This window comes from Diabrotica virgifera, chromosome 4 (genome assembly GCF_917563875.1).
Source record: "Diabrotica virgifera virgifera chromosome 4, PGI_DIABVI_V3a".
In the NCBI taxonomy this organism is placed as follows: domain Eukaryota; kingdom Metazoa; phylum Arthropoda; class Insecta; order Coleoptera; family Chrysomelidae; genus Diabrotica; species Diabrotica virgifera.
Window position 1 is genome coordinate 217517422 of NC_065446.1, and position 17907 is coordinate 217535328.

The following is a 17907-nucleotide window of genomic DNA, read 5'->3' on the forward strand; positions in this document are numbered from 1 at the left end:
CCCTGATAACTTGGAAGCTTCTAGTGTATAACCTTTTTTTTGGATTGAGGTGGAACGCTCTTAGCAGACTAGGGAAGGTGTCCCTAGTACTGTTGGACTCGGACAGGAGAGGAGAACACGCTAGGGCCCACAGACCAGAGTAGGTCCATGCGTCCCGCGTGCCCCCCATAACCAGCCGCCTACTAACTAAAACCACCCCCTCTTCCGACCCGGAATATCCCTGGACGTGTTCATTAGTGAACGATACATGGGGATATCCCGCGCAGTCTATGTAAGTAGGGCTAAAGGAGAAGATTGGCATAGGCCCTTCTATACTATTCTCGCCTTCCTAGAAACGGAGAGGCGGATAGGGGGAGGTCTTTGAGGATAAACTCATAAAAAGAAAGGACAGGCTCGCCTACCTAAGATGAGCAGACGGACAGGGGAGGTCTCTAGTGTATAACCTGGCATTAAGAATATCAATGATCTCTCTGCATGGGACATTAATTTATATATTACTTCTTGTCGCCACACAGTGCCGCATGCAGCAGATAAATAAGGAAAATATGTTTTTATTTGCTTTTGAAAGTAATAATATTTAAAGAGAATTAAGAAAATAGTTGGTCATACTAATCATTAAAAAAGAAAATGTTTACAAATAGATAATAGTTTCAGGTGCGTTAACCCATATGTGCCTGACATTCAATAGTACACAATAAATATGTTTTGACTTTGTAGTTATGTGCGCACTCTTTCTTCTTGGTAACAGCCTAAATACTTTCATCTTAATCGACCAAAAGGTCTTTAGTTATGAATTACTCGCTTTGTGATATCTGACGATACTTTCGTATTTGGAATTTACGAATTTGGAATACGATTTGATAAGTAATTAAATATTTATTATATTTATGTAAGAAAAATATATTGTTTATATTTACCAGTAGAAAACATTCATGTATATTTCGATTTAGAGCTTGGTAACATTATTATGTTGTAATTAGCGTTGAACTATTTCATTTTCATCATCATCATCAATCAGCCCTAATTTGTCTTTTGCTGAACATTGGCCTTCTCCAGATATTTCTAAGTTCTTCTGTTCTGCGCCTCTGCTATCCAGTTGGACATATTTCTTTTGAGGTCGTCTGTCCATCGTAGAGCTTCACGATACGATACAATATCGATACTTTTTAAGTATTGAGTATTGTATTGGTTATGCCAATAAAGTATCGTATCGTGTATCGATATGGGCAATACTTTCTTATAAAAATATCGTATTGATATTGATTTCGATACAATATCGATACAATACTCGATAAAATATAGACATGAAAAGGATTAAATTAATAAAAAAAACAATTCTTTAGAAATAGGATAAATTACATGGTACCCCGTCAAAATAGCCCGTCAAAAAAGCTCCGACAAAATAGCCCCGACATAATATCCCGCACACAAAATAGCTCCGAGAAAATAGTATGCAGACAAAATGGCCGCGGAATAATAGCCCACCGACAAAATAGCCCCGACAAAATAGCCCCGACCAAGTAGCCCCGACAAAAAAGCTCCCTTCAGAATTCATCATGAAATAATCCCTTAAAAATACATTTTTTCGGAAATGGTAATTATCCTCTATTCACATCTTAACTAAATCTTAACCACATTAAATAAAGATGGTCTTTTCAGAGAACTCGAGTCTTGTCTTCTCTGCCTCTTGGAAGTTTTAACATTTAATTTAAGCTAAAAACAAAGTTTATTTGTGATATAAACATTTTTTTCTGTTTTCGGGCAGCAGTAAAATGCATTTTAAATTAAATAAATTACATACAGTCTTCTTTTTTTGTCAAATAATTTAAATTAAAAAAAAGTTTTTTGACACCTTGTATTAATAATTATGTAATTCTTTATATTACTAAATAGAGAATTAAATAACCATTCAAATGAGCTAGCACACGACCCCTATTCTCATTAAAAAAATCATCTATTACGCCATCACGCCCAGATGGATGACGTCACTAGTATGACATATATATAACAGAATATCGTAATTTAAAAATAAAAATCGATCTATTTCAGGATTTTTCCTTTACGTCGCGGGTTTACGAAATAACGAATTTATTCCTTCCATTTGCACCATACTGTACGTCTGAATGGCCGATATGAATGAGTCAGATGAAATTAAATTATTAGAAGAGTTTTTTTACTGAGCAACAACATTTTTGTTTAATTTATTAATATATTATATTTTGACAACGACGTCCGAAGTGGAAGTCGAAACGTTAATAAAATAATTTTTTTTTAAGTAAATTGTGACTTATTTCCCAATTAGAATAGTAATTTAAAATATGTAAATGGTACTCCGTTAAACGGCTGTTAAGAGTCTGTTTTAGCCGGGGCTGCTATTTTGTCGGGGCTATTTTGTTTGAGGGCTATTTTGTCGAGGCTATTTTGTGTCCGGGCTATTTTGACGGGGCTTTTTTGACGGGGCTGTTTTGACCGGGCTATTTTGACGGGTCACGAAATTACATTGTAACCTCACAAAAAATATTATCTTTTAAAGAGCTCTTCATTCATTTGTTCACATAAATGAGTTCTTTGATACCTTTATGTTTTAAAGAGCATATTTTATTCGTTAGTATTTTTTTTTGTACTAGCGCTGCCTCAGAAAAAAGCCGCTCGACTGGTACGGACGTCGTTTGGACACACAAACGATCCCTATCTATCCGAGACAAAACGGGGAAAACACTACTATATGATTTCCCCCCTAATAAAATAGTTGTGTCTGGTCCAGGTCTTGGAGATTTGCAAGTAGTTTTCAATTTCTTTTGATACTGATATTTTCTTGATTACTTAGTTTTAGAAATATTGACGAAAACATAAAAAACTACGATTTTACCGATTTCTTCCCCGTTTCCCCCCAAACCTGACGCTCAAAATGGTATGACTTTTTTCTGAACATTATGTGGACCATATAGAACAATTTGGTGTTACAGGATAACTTTCACTTTGGATGTCTGGGTTATGCCATCTTTTGGATCAATTGTATCATACTATAAGGAACTTATAAAGCTTGAAACGTCAGAAACTAATCGATATGCTACACATAATAATCGCCAAACAAAGGAGTTCAGGAGAATGAGATCAAAGCTTTTCTGGTAACTCTGTGGTTATGTCAATATTTCGTATGCCATTTTTTTGAGATTTTTTAAGATTTTTGCGAGTTTTTTTCGTGTTTTTTCAGAGCCTAAAGTGTGTTTCGCTTAATTTTTGATGACATGGAGGAATAATTTAATTCAAATTATATAACCTATAAAAAACCTATTTTGAAATCTCCAAAAACCCCTAAAAACCTGTTCTTCAGGTTTTTGAAGGGGACGCACCTTTCAGAAAAATCGGAAAAATATCAAAAATATATTTTGTAATAAAATACACAAAATAAAAAAAAAGTCCTGAAGCCATCTCCAAAAAAAAATTATATGTACGCTTTTTTCGAAAACAAAAATGCTATTTTGGGTATACCTAACCTACCTAATATATACCTAACCTACGGGTCTATAAAAATAGGCTTTATAGAAGTCTCAGTTATGCGTGTGAGTTTTTTGAAATTTCGAAATTGATTGCAACCCACCGAAAAAAAAAAAAATAATGAAACCGAAAAAAATAGGTTATTGCTGGTAGAAAGAGGGAAGGGGTGGTGAGCTAAAATTGCGCTGAGGGTTACTCAGTGTTACTGACGTAAACAAATTTAAAAAAATTGTTTCTCTGAGTGAGGGCATTTTTGCATATCTTAACGGGGGTACCCATTCTTAATTATTCCTTACTTGACGACTATGCAACACTGAACAATCTTAAAACTCAAAACTCATAAAATTTTCATTTAGTAGAAATTATTTCCTTTGTACAAGAATAATATCAGCAAGGATTATACCATATTATATGATACAATTTTAAACAGGGCAATAAAACTAAATAAAGGCACTATTAGAGTAAGAAGTGTACGTTATTATTTAATTTCTTTAAATTTCAGTCATTTTCTATAAAACCGAAAATGGTGAGTACCAAGGTCGCCGGCTCCTTTTTCGGAGGTTCTATAATTGTGATGGCTTGGACAGGAATCTACTTTTCACGACAACCAAGATCTTTACCAGAAGACAACTCACTCCGCACAAGAAACATTTATGCATACGACCCAACCGAAGAGCTATACACCAACCAAACATATGACATCAGAGTCAATACAACTGGAGATGATGTTATGAAAAGAAACAAAATCAAAGAGGTATTTTTGTTCGTCTTTATTGCGACATCCCGAATTATTTTAGAATAAGTTAGATAAAGTTGTTTTAAGGTTGAATATTAAATTATTATATAAATATAAATCAGCTGATTATGTACAAGTTATAATATTTATTCTATTTATGATTTTAGTTTCATTCATTATTTTTTAAAAATATTTATTAGTACCTATGTAATTAATTTTCCTCCTAACTTTGATGTTTGACTTTAGTTTTCTTTCTTTCTTCTTTGGTCCTCTTTCTGTAGGTGGTCTTCCTCGTCTGCTACTTCCAGGAACCCGCAGATCAGCAATTCTTCTTATTGGTTCATTAACGTCTTGACTGCCATATCTCGAAAATTGCATCTGTTGTTGATCTTCCTTGCATAAAGCCAAACTAATTATAGGATATTTCGTTTTCTTCACATATCCGTCTATCAATAAATTACTCTCTTCTATATTTTCATGGTGTGACTAAGTAACCCTTTATAGCACTGTAGTTTATACATTGTTCTATATCTCCCTTGTTTTTGCAAACACGTACTAGTGCACTATTATATTGCTTCTCCATTCATTTGTCATTTGTCCAACTACCATAATTCTATTAAATAAACCTGTTAGCTAACTTGTTCCTGTCTTCTCACTCCTAATACTCTCCACACTTCCCTACTACTATCTTCTGCACCAACTGCGTTTCCTTTCTTCAATTTTTAAAGTGTTTGAACCACTTCCTCCTTTGTTATTTTGGTCACTATTGCTGTCGATTTTACAAGTATTTCAATTAGGGCAGTCAATGAGGGTATTTGGCTCCGAATTCCATCTTACTACATCGATTTACTTGATATTTTCACAGTAAGTAGGCAACAACTCAAGAAACAAAGTCTACCCTATACCGATGTGAGCTTTTATCTTGGGGGTGGTTTCCACCCCTTCTCGGGATGAAAAATGTTTTTGTTAAAATAGCCACGGAAGAGGCTAGAGAACCTAATTTTAAGCAAAAACTGTTCTATAATTATTTTTTGAATACTCAATACTTTTTGAGTTATTCGTGGTTGAAAATTGGCCATTTTCATTGAAAAATTACACCTTTTCGGACGGATTTTTGCGAATACCTTTTAAAAACTATGCATCTAACAAAAAAACTGTATAAAATATTTCTGTTGGTTATAAAAAAACAAAGAGATTTTTGTTCCTTCATAAATCTTCTAGTTAAAATACAAAGAGGAGAATGGTAGGTAAGAAGAGTTTGTTTTTTTGCTGCATGCTCAAATCGGTTTATTCAACTTGAAATAACAGAGAAACTGTCGATTTTAAGTGTATAATGATACTGTATAATGATAATTTGTAGGGCTTGAAAAGACCTTTAAAATGAGCAATACTAAATGTCGATCACATTCAAACTAAGCGAGATATTCTGCAAAAAAGTTGATGACTAATGTATTTTAAGAAGAAATGAGAAGTATATTTAACCCCTCATCCATCAGAACTTAAATACATCGTTTTGCTTCTACAATACTTTTTACTATAGTGTTATTTCTATGTTCAAAAAGTTGGACTGGATTAAAATGATTGGTTTTTGAAAAAAATAAGATCAAATTATAGAGCGCATTTTTAAATTTTCTTAAAAATCTTCCTTTTCCTCCATGTAACTCGAGAAAGATAAGAGATACGAAAAGAAGATAACACACAAAAATGTAGGGCTTTTTCAGATAAAAATTATCTTTTTATTTTTCATTACTGTATCTCTTATCATTTGTAAGTTACATGGAGAAAAAGGAAGATTTTTAAGAAAATTTAAAAATGCGCTCTATAATTTGATAATCAAGTATATTCAAATGGGAAATAAGCCACAATTTTACCTAAAAATGATTTTATTGACGTTTCGACGCCCAAGTCGGGTGTCGTTGTCAAAATACAAAATAATACTAAATAAACAAAAATGTTGTTGCTTAGTAAAAAATTCTTCTAATAATTTATTTAATCTGACTCATTTATATCGGCAATTCAGACACGTATTATACATTTTAAAGTAGACGACTTTAAAATGATATTGCCAATATTGATGAGTTGCGTTCCTGGGACGACTTTACTAAAAGATAGTTCATTCGATTACATGAAATCAATCCCAACTCAAGAATATCCGCCACAAAAAATCATAGCATGTGATCTGTCTTTAAAAAGACAACCAAATGCAACGGTGGCACAGAAATTCTCACGTTAGAGATTCCATAGTAAATCACGAGGGAAAACCAGGAAAAAACCTCGTGATACTATCCCGACATCGTAAGTATTTGGGTTTACATTTAGTTTACTCTCAAAACTAATACTAAATTCTGACTTGATATTTTAAATTTTAAACAATACTAAAATACTAAATATGTACTAACTCGATATGTTACTAATTTACTAATTGTGGTATTTTCTTTCTATTGACTTCCTCCTTTAATATGGGTAAACACATCCTACTGCATTCTACCGAAAGTGTGGTTACCCATATTAAAGGAGGAAGTCAATAGAAAGAAAATACCACAATTAGTAAATTAGTAACATATCGAGTTGGTACATATTTAGTATTTTAGTATTGTTTAAAATTTAAAATATCAAGTTAGAATTTAGTATTAGTTTTGAGAGTAAACTAAATGTAAACCCAAATACTTACGATGTCGGGATAGTATCACGAGGTTTTTTCCTGGTTTTCCCTCGTGATTTACTATGGAATCTCTAACGTGAGAATCTTACTGTCACCGTTGCATTTGGTTGTCTTTTTAAAGACAGATCACATGCTATGATTTTTTGTGGCGGATATTCTTGAGTTGGGATTGATTTCATGTAATCGAATGAACTATCTTTTAGTAAAGTCGTCCCAGGAACGCAACTCATCAATATTGGCAATATCATTTTAAAGTCGTCTACTTTAAAATGTATAATACGTGTCTGAATTGCCGATATAAATGAGTCAGATTAAATAAATTATTAGAAGAATTTTTTACTAAGCAACAACATTTTTGTTTATTTAGTATTATTTTGTATTTTGACAACGACACCCGACTTGGGCGTCGAAACGTTAATAAAATCATTTTTAGGTAAAATTGTGGCTTATTTCCCATTTGAATATACTTGATTATAAAAATGCCACAAGAAAATAGCTTCAGAACAACTATAATTTGATCTTTTTTTCAAAAACCATTCATTTTAAACCCGTCCAACTTTTTGAACATAGAAATAATACTATAATAAAAGGTATTGTAGAAGGAAAACCATGCATTTACATTTTGGTGGATGGGGCTTAAAACTACTTCTCATTTTTTCTTAAAATACATTGGTTACCAATTTTGTTTGCAGCATACCTCGCTTAGTTTTAACGTAATGGACCTCTAATATAGTTCATTTTAAAGGTTTTTTCAAGCACTACAAAAGGTGTTAGTAGCATTATACACCTAAAGTTGACCGTTTCTCTGTTATTTCAAGTTGAATACACCAATTTGAGAATGTACCAAAAAACAAACTCTTTTCACCTACCATATCTCTTTTTGTATTATAACTAGAAGATTTATGAAGGCAAGTGTCTCTTTGTTTTTTTATAACCTACAAAAATGTTTAATATATAGGTCTGGATCCCGCGTATGAAAAAAAAAGTTGATTAATAGCAAGCTGAAAATTTGTTAATAGCTTAAGGGTGTCTAGTAGGATACACTTTGATATATGGGAATACTGAAACAGGGGCATTTTGAATTGTGGAACAGGTTAAAAATTTGGAACGGTCACACCACGAAAACGGCACATTTATTTTGTCCGACAGAATAGACTTAAACTCTCCTAACAGAGATTAAACTCTCTTGCAAAAATCAGACTGCTATTTATCACCTGTCATAATTCCTGTCATTTGACATATTCTACATGTTCCACTCATTAAAACGCCCATTTGGTGATAAATAGCAGTCTGATTTTTGCATGAGAGTTTAATCTCTGTTCGGAGAGTTTAAGTCTGTTCTGTCGGACAAAATAAATGTGCTGTTTTCGTGGACTGACCGTTCCAAATTTTTAACCTGTTCCACAATTAAAACTGCCCCTGTTCCAGTGTTCCCATATATCAAAGTTTATCCGACTAGACACCCTTAAGCTATTAACAAATTTTCAGCATGCTATTAATCAACTTTTTTTTCATGCTCGGGATCCAGACCTAATAGTTTTTTTCGTTAGATGCATAGTTTTTAAGGTATTCGAAAAAAACCGTTCGAAAAGGTATTTTGTTTCAATGAAAATGGCCAATTTTCAACCACGAATATCTCAAAAAGTATTGAGTTTTCAAAAAAAAATTATAGAACAGTTTTTGCTTAGAATTAGGTTCTCTAGTGAATTCCGTGGTAATTTTAACCAAAAATTTTTCCACCCCTAAGAAGGGGTGGGAACCACCCCCAAGATAAAGGCACACATCGGCATAGTGTAGACTTTGAATTAGGAGATAAGTAGAGGCTAGGCCCAAAATTTCATTAAAATCCATGAAGTTGGATAGAATTCGGAGGTAATATCCTATTCTTGCTCCCATTGACTGCCGTAAATAGCAGTATCTCTAATGATACTGGCTAATAAATTGTTCTCAAATTAGAGCACTCATCAGCGGTAAAAAACTGTAAAACCGTGGAATTCTGAAAACCAACACCGATTTTAATGAAAATTTGGGTATAAGCTCTGTTGACACTCTTCTTCAAAATCTACCCTATGCCGGACTGCACTTTTGCCCTGGGGGTGAAAACAACCCCATCTAGGATATGAAAATTTTTTAATCAAAATAACTATGGAAATCGATGGAGTGACCAATTCTGAGTAAATTTTGTTCTATAAATTTTTTTTTGCAAAATTGACACTTTCCAAGTTATTTGCGATTGCAACTATGCATTTTTTCATTGAAAAAACTCATGTTTTATAACCATTTTTCATGAATAACGTAAAAAAAAATTAATTTTACAGAAAAAACGTGCTTCTTAATTAAAACTAATTTAATAATAACACTTTTATATTATTCCTAGACGTTAATGGAACAGTTAAAAGATACGAATTTATAATTTACCCGGAGTCTTCGGCTTCAGTTGAATTGGCATCATCGTAGGATACAGAAACATTTTTGACTTCTTGCTGTGCTTACCGCATACATATGTACATGCATTTTGAACAAACTGGTTGTTTTTGCCCACTTATTGGCCTTTTTTCTTTTAGATTTTGCTAATTTGATACATAATGATATCGACCCTTTCCATTTTGGGATGGTGTTGAAGGTATTCAATGGGATTATTTATAGTCCACTGTCAAGTTTTTATAAAAGTATGAGGAAATTAATTAAATTATAGAAATTCTAATTATGCCATCTAATAGGCCGACAACTACTAATTATTTGAGATTTTTAGGAAAAAAGGTATTTAGAAAATCGGATGTAATGCAATGTGGATACTTTTTAACCCTCCTTGGTCCTTCTAGGGTTAAAGGATGGTTATTTTCGAAGAACCTCGAAATGGAGAACCTTCAATCTCAAATAACTCGAATGTGGTGCAATTTTTTTGGGAAAACTTAGGCGACATCTTTTAAAGCTCATTAAAAAATCTTTCAAATAAGCTCTGATAAAAGTTTTTTGCTTGGGAACTAACTGACTTATGACGAAAATAAAGTCGCTCTCTGCTTTTTTCTTTTCGAAATCTAAAAATTAAACCCTCGTCGTTACAATCCTAATAGAAATGAATAGCTTCCCACTTGAAATTAACTTTATTTTGGCATAATTGATACGATCCATTTGATTCGACCAGTTTGGAATGCTTAGTTTAGAAAAAATAGTTGATTAAATCGAAAATGACATTAATATAATTAAAAAAAGTGCATTTTTCTTAAGGGGGAAGTCTACTGTGACGAGGGAAAAACAGGCCGATTTTCCGGATTTTTTTTACTAATAAAATATGACTCGTACATTAAATTAATTTAAACCGCCACCTTTACTAAATATTTTAGTATTTGTAAAAAAAATTTCAAGTCGAAATATTCAAAATTGCCGTCGTGGCACTCCTTCAAGCGCAGATCCGTTTTTTTAGGTGCCCAAACGGTGTACATGAAATCTCACGTCTGGGTGATCTGAAACAAAAAACAAAATATGGTTATCATCTTCATTGTATTGACTCTCGTCTGACGGAGAATTTTTTTGATATCGTTTTTTGTTTAATTGTTATATACAATAATAACATAAAATTTCGGCAAAAAAATAGAAAAAAATTTTACGGTTTAATTTAATTTAATGTACGAGTCATATTTTGTCAGAAAAAAAAAATCCGGAAAATCGGCCTGTTTTTTCCCTTGTCACAGTAGCCTTCCCCCTTAAATAAATCTAAAAGTATTCATGATACAAAAACAAAAAAAAAATCAAAATTTTCAGTAATAGAAATTCTACAATTAATGTGTAAAACATTTTTTCATACACTAAGCTCCAAAATTAACGCACCACCTTAAAAATGGGACATTTTTGATGTCTCGTGTTTCCTAAACCTTTTGTCCGATTTTAGTGATTTTTTTAATATGTTATAGATTTATTCTTCAAGAATATCGACGTAATAATACTGTTGCTAAACAGATTAGTGTCATTGTATACCAGGTGTAACAATGATAGTGAGTTTTTTCCTCAAAGTTTGGAACACCCTGTGGAATATTCTAGCATATACAGGGTGTCCCGAAAAGAATGGTCATAAATTATACCACAGATTCTGGGGTCAAAACTAGGTTGATTGAACCTCACTTACCTATATACAATAGTGCACACAAAAAAAGTTACAGCCCTTTGAGGTTACAAAATGAAAATCGATTTTTTTTTCATATATCGAAAACTCTTTTTTGATTTTTTATTGAAAATGGACATGTGGCATTCTCATGGTAGCAGCATCTTAAAAAAAAATTAAAGTGAAATTTGTGCACCCCATAAAAATTTTATGGGGGTTTTGTTCCCTTAAACCCCCCCAAACTTTTTTGTACGTTCCAATTAAATTATTATTGTGGCGCCATTAGTTAAACACAATATTTTTAAAACTTGTACTTTTTCGATAAGCCCAGTAGTCCTGTCGCCAGGGGGGGTACAACGGCCTCGTTAATTCAGATGGACTTACCCAAATTTTTTTTATGTATTTTGACCCGTAGAACACGAATTTTTTGGGTAACAGTTGATCCGGATGTCGATAAGATTGTTATAGACCAAGAACTTGAGGAATCAAATAACAGCGATTTTTGGCAAAACAAAACAATATTTTGTATTTTTTGGGTCATTTTAAGCAAAAAATATTTCTACAAGTTTTTTAGTAGGATGCACAGTTTTCGAGATAAACGCGGTTGAACTTTCAAAAAATCGAAAAACTGCAATTTTTAAACCCGAATAACTTTTGATTAAAAAATAAAATAGCAATTCTGCTTAGCGCCTTTGAAAGTTCAAGTCAAATTATGTCGGTTTTGATTATTTGCATTGCTAAAAATTTATTGTGTTATTGCTAAACAAAGCTACAAACAACTAGTGCGTGAGTGATGTTTCTATGATTTCTCATTTAAAATCGAACGAGTAGGTAGAATAGGTACTAGTGCAATCAAGACTATTTCTACGTTACATGCGTTAAAACGCATGTAAAAGCACGGGAAACCCAACGTGTTTATAGCTTTGTTAAACAATAAAAAAATAAATTTTTAACAATGCAAATAATCAAAACCGATATAATTTGACTTAAACTTTCAAATGCGGTAAGCAGACTTGCTATTTTATTTTTTAATCAAAAGTTATTCGGGTTCAAAAATTGCAATTTTTCGATTTTTTTAAAGTTCAACCGCGTTTATCTCGAAAACTGTGCATCCTACGAAAAAACTTGTAGAAATATTTTTTACTTAAAATGGCCCAAAAAATACAAAATATTGTTTTGTTTTGCCAAAAATCGCTGTTATTTGATTCCTCAAGTTCTTGGTCTATAACAATCTTATCGACATCCGGATCAACTGTTACCCAAAAAATTCGTGTTCTACGGGTCAAAATACATAAAAAAAACTTGAGTAAGTCCATCTGAATTAACGAGGCCGTTGTACCCCCCCTGGCGACAGGACTACAGCGTTTATCGAGATATTTTGAATATTTGTCGAATCCACCACATATTTGTATATGGTTAAGTGCGGTTATAGAGACCTGTTAATAATCTGAAAATTTATTTATAATTTACATTTTTAGGTATATTTTGAAAAAGAAGCTACATCTCGATAAAAGGTGACTTATGAACAAAAGACTAAGAGACAAAAGTTTTAAAAACACTGTGTTTAACTAATGGTACCACAATAATAGTTTAATTGGAACGTACACAAACATTAGGGGGGTTTAAAGGAACAAAACCCCCATGAAATTTTTATGTAAACATTAAAAAAGAAGCCGCATCTCGATAAAAACTGGCTTATCGACAAAATACTAAGAGGTAAAAAAGTTTTAAAAACGTTGTGTTTAACTAATGGTAACAAAATAATGAATTAATTGGAACGTACACAAAAGTTTGGGGGGGTTTAAGGGAACAAAACCCCCATAAAATTTTTATGGGGTGGAAAAATTTCACTATAATTTTGTTTTAAGATGTTCCTGCCATAAAAATGATGCATGTCCATTTTCAACAAAAAATATCTAATAGTTTCGGATACATTGAAAAAAATCGATTTTCATTATGTAACTTCAAAGGGCTGTAACTTTTTTTATGAGCACATTTGTACTAAGGTAAGTTAGGTTAAATCGAACTATTTTTGACCCCAGAATGTGTGGTATAATTTATGACCAATCTTTTCGGGACACCCTGTATAAAATATTGAAATTACAACTCAACTGTAACCTTAGGCTATTTTAACATGTTGCTTTTTGATTCATTCGCTTATGTTGGATAATAAAGAAGTTAGGTACTTTAATAACTAGCAACGTTCTTCATCAATACAGGGTGTTTCTAAATAAGTGCGACAAACTTTAAGGGGTAATTTTGCATGAAAAATAATGACCGTTTGCTTTATAAACATATGACCGCAAATGCATACCAACTGACGATTTATTTATTGTTTTAAAACCGGTTAAGATATGCAAATGAAATTTGGTAGGTTTTAAGAGATAGTTATTGCGCATTTTTTGGCATACGATTACGAATTTTATATTCACCATTGGCGTGCATACGGGTAATATGACCGGGTAATATGACCCGTATGCACGCCAATGGTAAATATAAAATTCTTAATTGTACGTCAAAAAATGCGTAATAACTGCCTCTTAAAACCTACTAAATTTCATTTGCATATCTCAACCTGTTTTAGAGCAATAAATAAATCGTCAGTTTGTAAGACAAAATTCAACACCCCGTATCTCGGAAACGAAGCATTTGCGGACATATGTTTATAAAGCAAATGGTCATTATTTTTTAATGCAGAATTACCCCTTAAAGTTTGTCGCACTTATTTAGAAACACTTTTTTAACTTTTTTATTATTTAACATAAGCGAATGAATTAAAAAGCAAAATGTTAAGATAGCCTAAGGTTACAGTTGAGTTGTAATTTTAATATTTTATATACGCTAGAATATTCCACAGGGTGTTCCAAACTTTGAGGAAAAAACTCACTATCATTGTTACACCCGGTATACAATGACACTTATCTGTTTAGCAACAATATTATTACATCTATATTCTTGAAGAATAAATCTATGATATATTAAAAAATCACTAAAATCGGAAAACAGGTTTAGGAAATATGAGACATTAAAAATGTCCCATTTTTAAGGTGGTGCGTTAATTTTGGCGCTTAGTGTATTATGAATACTTTTAGATTTAGTTAAGAAAAATGCACTTTTTTTAATTTTAAAAATGTCATTTTCGATTTAATCAACTATTTTTTCTAAACTAAGCATTCCAAACCGGTCAAACCACATGGATCGTATCAGTAATACCTAAATAAAGTTAAATTCAAGTGGAAGCTATTCATTTCTATTAGGAATATAACGACTGTTACGGTTTTTTTTTGTTAAACCTCCACAATTCATTTATATGTGTTGGACCGAAAGATATTTAAATGCTTTAAAACCCCTGGTTACGCCTATGGTAGTACTATAAACTTGTTGATTCGTTTGCAGAATGGGTCTGTTGAGTTGTTTTTGGAATGTCGAGAACATAGAACTGTGTGTGTCTTTTTCTGCCTCACGGTCTTTGTGCAGGTTCTTGTCGCGTAACTGAACTGAGTCAAACATGGTGTACTTCGATCTTCGTTTGGGGATCGAATGACGTTAAGAAAAGACAAATGACATGCGGTCTGGCTCATTAATCCCTTTCCATCGGCGAAAAATAATACAGCCCAAGTTTATGGAAACTTAACGTCTCGAGGAGCTTGTGCCAGTGACGGATTTGGGGCTGTACATTTTGTTGTGCCGATGGACATTTGTTTGGTTACGGGACATAACCCCTTGTGACTTGTGAGGAAAGACACCGTGACGATTCTCTTGTGGCCACCTAACATCAACAGGTAAATATCTTTAAAGCTATATTAGGCTTATAGCCTCTTTTGTTCCTCCTGTCTTGTCCCTACTGACAGTGTATTTTCCCTCCTTGTTAGGCCAACTTCCTGGGGACACACTTGGGGGACCAGTGGCTGTCCGCTGTCCAAGCACCAGTACCCAGCATCAGTAACCAGCGCCAGTAATCAGCACCAGTAGCCAGCCCTAGTAACCGACATCGACATAGTACCAGAGTAAGCAAGGACAGAGAAAGTCAGTACCCTTACAATATCTTTCTTTTCTTTATATTATACCATATTTCTTTATACTCCATAGTGTGTCTGTACATTTTTGTACAGATCTAGGTCCTCCCTCTACCCTCATTGTACATCTGGATATAGCTATAACCAAGTAATTATAGGGTGTATATTAAATTGTACTTTGTTAATTCCACGGGTAGACCTACAGAAGTAGGTATTTGACACTAGAGGGTATAAATTATTATTCACATTATTTTGGTATAAGAATATAAATATAGTATGGTACGGTACATATCTGATTCTTGCTGAACGTGGGTAGATTTCATTAATCAGGTTATATTGTATGTGATAAGTTAGGGTTTTTTTGAAGTCATAGCAATATTTTATATTTAATATTTAGTTTCAATAGTCAATACATTTTTCATATATTTCTGAATCAATTTTCCACTTTCTGTTTTATTTTATAGTTTATGTTAAATAAATCTTTGTAGCTATTAGGTCGTTTTAATGCTCAGAAATAACCGGATCACCTTCTACTAACCCATAATAAATCCCTGAGATGAGATAGAGAGATTAACTGAATTTTGTATTGTATATTGTGAAATATATTGATATTCATTTTAATTGATGGATTCGACCGTTACTTGATGGAAGTTCATTTTATCTAACAATAAAACACGAAAACGTTTGTTTTCTATACTTCCACAAAATTTATTATATCTAAGTGACTACAGCTGTTTCGGCGGAGTGCCTTTCTCAAGTAATATAGTTTACAATTTGTTTGCCTTTTTAATCTTCAACTGAAGAGGTTGAGGAGTGGGGAGCTGTTTGTCTCGAGTTGGTCATTCAGAATTATATCTGTATTTTTCAGTTTATTAATTTCCATAGATTCTAAAAAAGATAGCTTAAGGCCTTTATTTTGAATATGTAGAATTTGAAACTCTTCATTGAAAGAATGATTATGATCTAGAAGGTGAAGTGCGTCATAATCATTCTTTCAATGAAGAGTTTCAAATTCTACATATTCAAAATAAAGGCCTTAAGCTATCTTTTTTAGAATCTATGGAAATTAATAAACTGAAAAATACAGATATAATTCTGAATGACCAACTCGAGACAAACAGCTCCCCACTCCTCAACCTCTTCAGTTGAAGATTAAAAAGGCAAACAAATTGTAAACTATATTACTTGAGAAAGGCACTCCGCCGAAACAGCTGTAGTCACTTAGATATAATAAATTTTGTGGAAGTATAGAAAACAAACGTTTTCGTGTTTTATTGTTAGATATTCATTTTACTTATTCAGTAACATCTCTCGATCTTTATTATCGGTAACACGACGAGGGTTAAATTTTTTACATTTCAAAAAGAGAAAAGCGGAGAACGACTTTATTTTCGTCATAAGTCAGTTATTTCCCAAGCAAAAAACTTTTATCAGAGCTTATTTGAAAGATTTTTTAATGGGCTTTAAAAGATTTTTCTTAAGTTTTCCCAGAAAATTGTACCACATTCCAGTTATTTGAGATTAAAGGTTCTCCATTTCGATGTTCTTCGAAAATAACCATCCTTTAAAGAGTAATAACTCAGTTGTTATTGGGTTTACATAGGTCTTTCAAACGCGAATCTCTTTGTTTTTTTTATTAACTACAATTTTGTTCTTAATGACTTTTTATATAAAATTATTTTTTTAAGTTATTCATGAAAAACGGTTATAAAAAGATTTCCATAGCTATTTTGATTAAAACATTTTCATTTCCTAGGTGGGGTTGTTTTCGCCCAAAGGGCAAAGGCAAAGTTCAGCATTGGGTAGATTTTGACAAAGGTTATAATTTCTACCTAAATCCAAATTTTCAGTAGTAATTGCACAAGAGCTCTAAAATTCTATATTAATTTTAGAGATCGAGTGCAATTTGTTGCGATTATTTCATGAACAAAACTGTTCAAAACCGAAATTTTATTGTAATTTATTTATGTAAGTACAAAATTAGTACAATTAAACACACAGTTGTTATAAATATTTCACGGTTGAAGTCATCACTTTTATAATTTTTAAAACATTAATTGTCATTAATGTCACTGAATGTATTTTTTCGTAGCAACGAAGGGCATCTGACGTAATATACTTGACGACGGGAAATTATCAAAAATTATCAATTTAATTTAGATTTCTGTAGCTTTCTATTGGTCAGAATCTCCTATGAATGAAATAATCAAGAAAATCGACATTGGGTCTCAAAATTCCACGAGAAAATGGCTGTTGATTGGTTTAAATGTGTGTCGTCTTCTTCAAACTTTTATTAGGACTTCCTTTTATATTCCAACACTTTCTTATTTTTTGACCTGAATAGACCTTCTTTTTCATCTTTTGACATCCACCACTTGATTTTTGGTAATTTTATCCGATATTTTCGTTTAGTTTCGCTTTTTACAGTCCAGCATAAGCAACTTATGTTGTTGGCTTACTGTTTCACTAACTGTTTTCTTGCAGTCCTAAAGCTTCACTTACAGGCTTACAGTTAGCAAGTTTACTGGCTGAAAGTACTTGCGGTCACTAAACTTGCCATGTGTAAACAACAGGAAAGTGCAACTGCTAGCACTTTCCTGCTGTTTACATATGGCAAGTTTAGTGGCATACAACTTTACTTAACAAAAATGTACCTTTTGAAAAAATACACAAAACAGTTTTTTAAAATTTTCTTTAAGACCAATAGTAATCGATCTATACTTTATTATATGTAGCTCTTTTTCGTCAAATGTTAAATATTGTAGTTTCAAAGTCAAAAGACGGGAAAACTATACATTTTTAGAGGATAACTTGTTGAAACTAATTTAAAGTATTTAAAAATATCTATCTCCACAAATAAAAAAAGTCTCTAGCTCAAAAATTAAGTGACTTATAA

At 32.5% G+C, this 17907-nt stretch overlaps 1 protein-coding gene across 2 annotated transcripts in view; it reads left to right on the forward strand.

Annotated features, from left to right (window-relative positions):
• Positions 1 to 17907, forward strand: part of LOC126883295 (mannosyl-oligosaccharide alpha-1,2-mannosidase IA-like) — a 662535-nt gene that overhangs the window by 560269 nt on the left and 84359 nt on the right. Inside the window, exon 2 of one of the 2 annotated variants that reach the window (XM_050648656.1) lies at positions 4001 to 4252. The exons of the other annotated variant lie outside the window; for it this stretch is intronic. Within the exon in view, the coding sequence (XP_050504613.1) occupies positions 4022 to 4252 (231 nt within the window). The 5' untranslated portion in view covers positions 4001 to 4021. The remainder of the gene's footprint in view (positions 1 to 4000; positions 4253 to 17907) is intronic. 2 annotated transcript variants of the gene reach the window in all.